Source organism: Cryptomeria japonica, chromosome 10 (genome assembly GCF_030272615.1).
Source record: "Cryptomeria japonica chromosome 10, Sugi_1.0, whole genome shotgun sequence".
NCBI lineage: Eukaryota > Viridiplantae > Streptophyta > Pinopsida > Cupressales > Cupressaceae > Cryptomeria > Cryptomeria japonica.
The window spans coordinates 271075358-271085083 of record NC_081414.1 but is presented as its reverse complement, the minus strand read 5'-3'; the positions used below and the strand labels follow the sequence as shown (position 1 = coordinate 271085083).

At 33.7% G+C, this 9726-nt stretch overlaps 1 protein-coding gene across 1 annotated transcript; it reads left to right on the top strand.

The window, feature by feature from the left end:
- Positions 1–223: 223 nt before the first annotated feature.
- On the top strand, positions 224–7462 carry LOC131039123 (citrate-binding protein-like). The gene is made up of 3 exons (XM_057971777.2): positions 224–484; positions 581–950; positions 7434–7462. Exons 1-3 carry the CDS (start codon positions 224–226, stop codon positions 7460–7462), a joined length of 660 nt encoding a protein of 219 aa, XP_057827760.2.
- The last annotated feature ends 2264 nt before the right edge of the window (positions 7463–9726 follow it).

Sequence of the window (9726 nt, the reverse complement as noted above, 5' to 3'; positions counted from 1 at the left end):
TTTGGATCCCGTGAGTGTCCAATGTCTTCTTCATTACGAAAGATTTTTCAGGTGATTATTTTATGTCAGTCGGTCGTCTGCCGGTCTCAAAGCATATTTGAAAACATAAAAAATAACTAATTCAGATATTATTATGAATAATGTTTTCAATTTTTATCACCATAAAATCTGAGATGGTTGCATGAAGCAGACAGACATTTGATCTGCATCTACAGATTTATTAATGGCGAGGATGTTAGCGATTTTGGGTGGTGTTTTGATTTGGATTGCAAGTGTATATGCGGATTCAACTGCCTCACCAACTAAAGGCTTTACCGAAGTGGTTTTAAATGCAACAAATTTTATTATACAGAAGCCATATGACAAGGAGGAATATGAGCGCTACAGCTTCATTGATGGCGTCCATTCCATGTGGGTTTACAGCGATGACAAACCCCATAGTCCTGAGAGCAAGACCAGGCCCAGGACAGAAATCCGCATCCAGGTTAAATTTATTATAAAAAATTTCCTCTAAAATTTTATATAAAGTGCTCTAAGACATTATGTGTTTGTTTAATTTGAATGATGATATATGCTGCAGGGATATGACTATACAAATGGAGTGTGGCAGTTTGAGGGGGACATGTATGTACCGCGGGGAACGTCGGGAGTGTGCGTCATGCAAGTTTTCGGCGCTGTCAAACATGCCACGTCGTTAATGCTTCTGGTTTCCAACGGAAATCTTAGGCATTACAATGACCAAGTTGTGGCATCTGATATTTATGATCGGTGGATTCATCTCAATGGTATCCACAATACAGATGAAGGGAAAGTGTTTGTGTTCGTGGATGGGCAGGAGAAGGTAGTGGCTAATGACGGAGGTCTTGCCAACCATTATTTTAAGTGTGGAGTTTATGCTAATAATAACGCTTCATCTTGCATGGAGTCTCGTTGGAAAAATATCAGACTTTGGACCAAATGACTTATCGACGTAATACTAGCTGATTATGGGCATGTTGTGTGTAATAAATTTAACTGAAGACGAGTGTGAAGAGAAACGTATCATCATCTGTCATATGTTACAAAGAGTATGTTCATAATCAGTCAAGTCCAGCTTCCTGCTTCTACTGCTCTGTAGTTTCTCAAATAAGAAATCTTTTGCATTCTCACCTCATGCGTGACTGCTAGGGAAGTCGTTACTGTTTATGTTTTTCATTATAATTATGCGGTTTTGTGTTGTTTCAATGAATAAGAGGGTGCATGGAAAAAGCTACATATGGGATTAAAGTTTAGAACTTAGAAGGAATGGCTTAAATCACATACATTAAGCTTATTTTTTTATGCTTAAAAGTGTTAAACATTCAGAGATGACTGACATTTTTTAGGCTTAATATATTGCTTAAGGTGTGTGATCACACTAAGAATACATTTCTAGACTTAAAAGTGTTAAACACTCAGAATTAACTAACATTCTCTAGGCTTGATATGTTGCTTAGTGTGTGTTGTTTAAGGCTAGCCAACATAGAAAACACAAAGCTGCAAGGAAACTAAAACAGTAGTAGAGTGGGGAGGGTTTTGGTTTTATACCTTAATAGTGTTCTGGAGAGTGTTCCATCCATCGCTATTTTTATCTTTTCTTTCTTTTCCTATAGCATGATTTGGTGAAATAGAAAAACTCATCTAAGATAACTTGCTAGAATCAAATCAATTGGATGAACCACTAGTAGGCTAGCTAAAGGTTTCTATTGTGGATGGCAGTCTACAATAAGACTATTGTCCATAATCCCTTCTTGTTCCTAGGGAATAAGTCTAGGGGCGTGTCTCCTAGATACATCAAGCAAAAAGCAAAAACAAAATAATTTGATTTTTAGCTTGTGATAATAAAAATTAATGAAAAAGAAATATTTTAGTTATGTATCGTATAGAAAAAAAATCATACTAAAAAGATCAATTAAACCTCAATAAAATCATCAAAATTTCAAATTAAATGATGATAAATACTTAAAATGAAGCTCTATTAACTTACACAAAGTACAATACATCTATGAGAGAAAATTTTATGGAAAATTTTCAAGGAGATCAATATTTTCATGTATTTCATGTCCACACCTCTTTTAAGTTGCAGTCAACATCATTACTTACTTGTATCAGTCCACCTATAACATAGCTCTTTAATATCCTAATATAATAATTAAATCTTTAATAGCTAATGGAAACGATATAATTCATGTATGGAAACATGAATAGGGCCTGCTTTATAGAAACTATTGCAACTTAATGAATTTTATTTTACTCCAAAATTTGAGTTTGAGATATGCAAATTATTTCTAGGTAGATAAATAAGTGTAACTAGTGTTCAAAGAGCAGTTGATTCAAGTGAAAAATAAGACAAATAAATTATTTTATAAGTATTGATTGATTATTTATTAATTTTCTTTTTACATTTTAATTTTTAAGTATTTAGAAGTAACTTTTGTTTTGAAATATCCATGTAATATTTGTTGGAATTTGAGACAAACGGTCAAATCTAATAATTCTTCACTCATCAATAAGCAATTTTAAACATTTATAGAAAAAAAACTTTGAAAAGTCTTCTAACAAACTAATTATCCATAACCAACTAAGAATTAACAACTACTATTAATTAATCTTTATTCTATTAAATAACCTATGTTAAGCACTATTTTCTAACACCCCCACGACACCCCTTCTAGTGCCAACATAAGAAACTTTTTTAATTGCCCACTTTAATTTTTTTATTTCATCATAAATTATATCTTTCAAACACACACACATATTTCAATATTAAAAATAAACATCTAACCAAAATGAATGTTGCTATATTTCTAATGACTCGGGCTTTTACACCAACACTCTTTGCAATTCCAAACTCTTTATTTAATATTATTTTAATATGTGACAATTATTATTAGTATGATAAATAAATTTTGCAACTACCTAGTAACAATAAATCTTAGGAGATTACAAGCACTACATGAAGAAATTCTTTGAAAAAGGAGAGAGGTTGGTGGTAGTGCAAAATGGGTATGGTCATTTTGCCCTTCCTATGCCCTATGCTATTGTTAGCTATTTTGTTATGAAATACTTTACCTTAGAAGGACATTATACCTCTATGCACGACTATCATTTTCCCATCTTCAATCACATTAGGCACGGAGAAAGGATATAATTACCTTATTTTCTTTTCACTTCACTGGCAACCAGCATTGCTAATGCGCTAATCCTCTACTACCCCAAGGGCTTATTTATATTAGCATAAATATGCCTTTGACCACTCCCTCCATCGTATCTATTTTCTTACCCTTCCAGGAAACTCTAAGCATAAGGATGAGGTCCATGGCTCCTCTGTTAAATTGAGCTCATGGAGACCAACATCCTACCTTCAGTTAACAGTACTCCTATGACCAAATCTAAAGGTAAGAAGCCCCATATTGAGAAAGAATAGGAAACCTAGAGGTGGTTGTGCTTAAAATTAACCTTGATAATATAAAATTAGAAACCCCTAAAAATGGCCTTGTTAAGGCCAGAAAGCTCCGTAAAGACTCCTCCAGGAAAAGTATCACCATAGACCTTGACTTACATGACTCTGACAAGGAAGAGAAGAGGATGCATGAGAAGGAAAAGAAGGAGGGCAGCTCTAGGGAGAGAAGGTTGGCCCATCTCCTGGCCAAAGATAGAAGGGTTAAAATTGAACCTAAAGTGACCACTTATGAATTTGATGAGGAATTTACCCCAGAAGATGATGAAGCTTCCTCTAATGAGGATACAGATGATGAGGAGTTTCAAGTGGAAGAGGAAGAACATGAGGAGAACTATAAGGAGTAAATGGAAGAGGAGAGTGAATCTTTGGAGGACATGGAGGATTCTGAACCGGTTTCCCTACCCCATAACTCTTTAGATGATGTAGATGTGGTTCCTTGCTCTCAAGATTCACTCTTTAGTGTGGAGAGGGACAAAACTAGGAAGCTGCATAACTAGATGATTGAACTACAAGTAAGGGTTATGAACCTAGAAGCCAAAATAGAAGAGTACAAGGAAGGATATCATCAAATGGGCAATTCCTTAAGTTCTCTGTGCGCCAAAACTGATGGCATAATGAGGAAAGCTTCCATGGGATTTGTCTCTAGACAGAGAAAGATGAAGAAGAAAGTTAGGAAGTTGTCAAAGCAAGGAAAACTAGATGAAGAAGACAAGAATGAGGATACAATCCCCTTGGAGATTTAGAATAAATAGGTGCAGAGATTGGAGTGGAACTGGAACCTCATTAGGGAAGATTAAGAAGTTTATGTTTTTCTTATTTTGCTCTATGATGATGTATAGTATTGTTAGGCGTAGTTGTTATAATGATTTCTTATGAATAGGCGTGCGTCTCATTTTCCTCAAGACTTTTATTAAAACTATCTGCTCTATTAAGTTTATGGACTCTTTATGTTTAGTTATTTGTAGTTATATTTTGGGTAGATGGTGGCTAGATCAGAACAGTATGTTTAATTATGTGGATATGATGATTTTTTATTACTTCTGAGAGAGGCTACTATGGTTTTGTTTCTCTAGCTATTTGATGTCAGATTCTGTGATTCTACTCTCTGATTTTTCTATTTTGTAAGGGTTCAAGGCCTTCTTCCTACTAACATAATAAAAAACAACATCTCTTCTTCATCATCTTCATATTCTTAACAATCTAGTTGCTACATTTTAACAATTTGGTTCAACCATTTTTTAAATGAGTTGTGCGAGTGATGGGCAAGAATCCCATGGTTTTCATATATGTAAGAGGGATTCTAATGGAAATCAGAAACTTCCCTGAGCTATTAATGATGTTGGTTTGGTGGGAATGTTAGTGAACAATACTAGGTCACCTAAAGTTGGTCATATTTTTTTTCCTAAAGAGTAAGCCCCCCGATCATGGATTAGAGATCAATGGTCTAGAAGGAGTGTTAGCTGTCAACTCCCATAGTAAGGTAAGTGGGTCCTCCTCTTTTTTCAATATTCCAAAGATTTTGGACCCATTGCTTCTTTAGAAAGAGATTTTAAATAGTGGTTATTTATTTTCCACTGATAAGGTCTAGATTCAGCATTTCAAGGATGGAATGACTATTAAAATTAAGGATTTATCCCTAGTTCTTCCATCAGATTGGTTAGCTATGTGGTACATTCACAATTCAGACATCGATAAGCCTTCATCCGTTTGGTTCACCCACCATCCAACTCCTTCGCCTACATGCACTCATTCCATTTCTCCTAGCATTTAACACTATTGATTAAATAATATTATTAAAATATATATTATTAATACAATTTAATGCAAATACTACATTAACATAAATAATAAAATTTATTATCCACCTCTCACAAGTGAAAATCACACTTCTATTTCTTTTAAAGGAACTAGTAGTTAATAAAAATATATCTCAAGCTTTAAAAAAGATATATTAGTATCACTTTAACCTTTTTTACATAGTGCGGTCCTTTTATCAAGTCCAATATTTATTATGAATAAGGATGAGGTCCTGTTGACATGGCTTCTATGATTAATCAACCATAGACACTAGAAGATTTACATGTTTATAATATTTCTTTACACAAATATTAAATCACAACTTCATTTATTCAGAATATGGTCTATCACTTTAGATAATTTCTTGTTTACCATATTAACTTACAAGAAGTTCCACATTCACCCAAGAAAAGTTTTTAAGAGAATAATTTTATGAAAAAAAAACACGAGTTACATTTAAATTGGAATGAAAAATATATTGAGGTCAATAATAGAATACATTTAGAAAAATAGGTGAAATGATTAAATAGTGTAAGGTGTAGATTTATTTCCTAGAGGCTGGAGTGCATGCTCTCTATCATGATCGAGATTTATTTAGGCAACTTTACTCAAGTTTTTGATAAACGATGCAAGGATATCATCTCATTAGCTAATGTTTAACAAAATCCATCACTTGTAAGCTATTCTTTATGTTTTGAACATTCTAATTAATATGAGCCAAAAATATAAGAGAAAGGTACATTTACAAAAAAACTTTCACTATTAAAATGAACTCTTATAAAAAACTATTATTAGAAAAACACTAGTTATTTGTAAGATGATAAATAAAAGATAAATATATATTACTCTTATTTAAAAGAACAATGAATAATTCTAACTAATTATATCATTATTCTCTATATTTATTCTAAATGTTTTATTCAGTTATGACAATTAATAAACATTAAAATTCACATATCAAAAAAAATCTCACATAAATTATCCTTAAATTACTAAAAATTCTAAGTGATTTAAATCTCACAAATTAAAATTGCAAAAATCTCCTAATTATGTAGAAGTTGAGAGTTTCCTTGCCATAAGGATAGCCTTCTTATCTTCTACTATGATTTTCATGTCCATAAGCATGCCAACCAAGTCCTTATGTTTCTCTTTGCATCCTCCATGCTACACCTTCCCTTGCACACCCCTTATTGCTAGTTATTTGGTCCCTATGTCAAAAAAAAAAACATGACCCCTCTTCAATATTGTGTTAGATACAACACATTGCAATATAAACCCTCTTCAACTTTGTCTATTAAAATTATGTACTTATGATATCCACATAGATTGATTAGGAATGTGGTGAAATCTATTGATGAGACACATCATTTCATGGTATCTCGACTTTCATGTGGTAGTACAACATATCTCTTCATGTGTCGAGGTTTATTGTACTTTTTTCATCATCATTGCATGACTAACCTATTTGGCGGTGACCCCTTTTGTAATTATTATCATTTATGGAATCCTACTTGGTATTCTTATGTCTTCTAGTAGGGTTTATGTTATTAATCTTGTTTAATTTATATGTTTTCTCCTTTATGTACTTTCAGGTTAAAAGTACACACAAATCCTAAATACCCTTATCATACGAGGGAGCTGCCCCTCTCAAATGCAAAGGAAGATTGTGGTTTCACTCCAATCTCTCCAACTGTTGGAATGTTTGTCACTGCTCATCGGGCAAATAGGGTCAATTTCAGATAAACGACCGCAGTGAAAAATCTGTTTACTAATAGATTTTTGGTGACTCTGTTGGGGAGAGAAATACCAATGTGCTTTGTTCCTCAGAAATTGTAAGGTACCTTATTCAGAATGAAGCTTGGAGACTCTTTCTGAAAGAACAAATTTAGAACAATGGTTTGGTACAAAGGAAAGTTGGAAAGTGACAGTGAAAGTGATAATGAAGACTATTTATCTCAAAAGAAGCAAGTTCTTGATGAGTCCATACAAGTCAACTTCTTTTAAAGCTTTTATGGTGGCATGCAGTTTACTCCTGATAAGATTCATCCCTCTTTATGTCAAGTGTTGCAAGATATTGAAGAAAAGGATGGAAAGGAGATTGGTTTTCTTGCTTGTGATCATTTACCTAAATCAACAACAATCAAGAGAGATGAAGACAAAAGTGATCTTGAACTCCAGTATTAGCTACTCAAAAGAATCAAAGTCTTGATAATCCTGAACAAGTTAAATTCTTGAAGAGTTTCTACAATGGAAAGAAACTTGATCATCATAAAATTAATCCTTCTCTACTCCAGACTCTGCAAAAGATTGAGGAAAGATGTGGAAAAGAGAACCAAATTTTTTCTCGTGATTGTATTCTTGAATCAACAATAGATAATAATGCTCATTCTCCCCTACCTATTCCTCAACAAAATCAGATTCTCAATGATTCAAAACTGATCGAGTTTTTGAAAAACTTCTATGGAATTAGACATCTTGATCTTGATAATGTGCACCCTTCGTTGCTTCAAAAGCTGCAAAAGATTGAACAAAAAGATGAGAATGAGAATTATTTTCTCATTGATATAAATTCTTTTGAGAAAAGTAATGAAAGGAGCTCAGTAGAATGTGTATATGCAGAAGAAGATGAAGTCACAACTACTTGTAAGGATACATGTCAAGAGAAAGATCTAAAGGTGAGTGAGATAGAGAAAGAAGATTTTATTGAAAAATGCCATGAGAACTATGAAGATTGTCATAGAAAATAAAAAATCTTCTATCAACTTGAAAACAAAGAGCTTGGAGATGATGAATCAAATTCTTTTCAGACATGCATGCAGCTGAAGCTTGAAGAAGATGATGAAGAAAGAGCATCCCAAGATGAATCCCCTATAGTCTTCATTCCAACTTGGTGTCTTAGTTCTTCTGACGATGACTTTCTATGTGGAGAAGATATTCTCATTCATCCATCACTTACAGTTGAAGATGAAAATTTTTCCGAGGAAATCAAAGGTATGATACCTAGTGGACAACCTCATACATATATGACTAATGGAGAAGCAACCAAAAGTAAAATTTTGCAGACATATTGTTTATCTTAAAAAATGGAGACCTTACCAAACTTCTAGATCAACCCCAAGTGAAAGAAGATGAACCATCAAGCATCCACTCTTTATCATACATGCCACCTGAGTATGAAGTTTTCAAATTTCATGAAGAGTGTGATGAAGAGGAATCATTGGGACAAGAGAACACAAAAAATAATGCAGATGTCTATGAGAGGGTTGAAGATGAAATCCATGTAGGTATATCAAAAAATGTCCCTATTTTGATGGAATTGCAATCTATGCCTTATGAAGTATTCAAGGTTCAAAGAAATCTTCCGTTTGAATATTTAGATCAAGAAGACATCCTTATACAATCTAGAATAGTTTTGGGAACTGTATCAAAAATGTAGAGATAAATGAGGTAATGGATGGTCTAATGAAGGAAGCCCTTGAAGTTAATTCTCATAATGTTTGTATTCCAGATTGGTGTTTGAAGGCTTCAAACGATGACTTATCCTATGGTGAAAGTGTGTACCTCAATCCTTTATTTTCACATGGGTGTATTTTTACAGACAATTTTCAAGTTGATACTCAAGAATAGGATTTGATGGTTGTGTCTACTCAAATTTCTTCACATCATAGATTATATGAAGGTTGTCCAATTCGTGGATTAATTTATTGCAAACCAGACTATCAAAGGGATCTTCAGATAGAGGATATAGGTATGCTTGAGAATATTCCACATATTGCCAATAATGTTCAAAGTGGTACCCATATCTTTCAAGAGAGCGTGTAGATTTATGATGAGAGATGGTTGTTTGGTTCATTGCTCAAATATATTTCTCATCTTATACATGTTGATCTTGCCAACTTGTTGAGATTGCAGGTGTCACATGGATGTACACCACATTTTCATAAAGGTGCATATTTCTCTCAGCCCATGAATGGTTTTGTATGACAATCCTGGAGAAGTTCGAGGTGGGCTTTGTCTACCATGTACATATTTAGTTAGAAGTTTCTATTGTGTTTGTCCTATTTTTGGTTTGTGTCTTGTTTCTCCAGCTTTCCCTATGTTGTTTCCTCTTTGACTCGATTGCCCAATGGATAGTGCACTAGCCTGTGAACCAGAGATTTTGGGTTCATCCTGTGTCCTTTGCAGTCTTTTTCCCCAGTCAAATCTAGATGTTGCCCCCATATCTGGCATACCTAAAATTTGAAATTTACATTGGTCCCACTGTTGAATGAAGGCTCAAATATGTGTTTATGAGTAAGCAGTGAGCATGTGATCCAAGGCCATTGCCGGTCAAAATAAGGAAAATGCATGTGTTTTGAAAATTACCAAGAATTGAGGGAAATATTTTGATAGGCAGGTTCCAAGCATCATTTTGTATCACGTGTTGGCAACTGACACTCATTGGATTC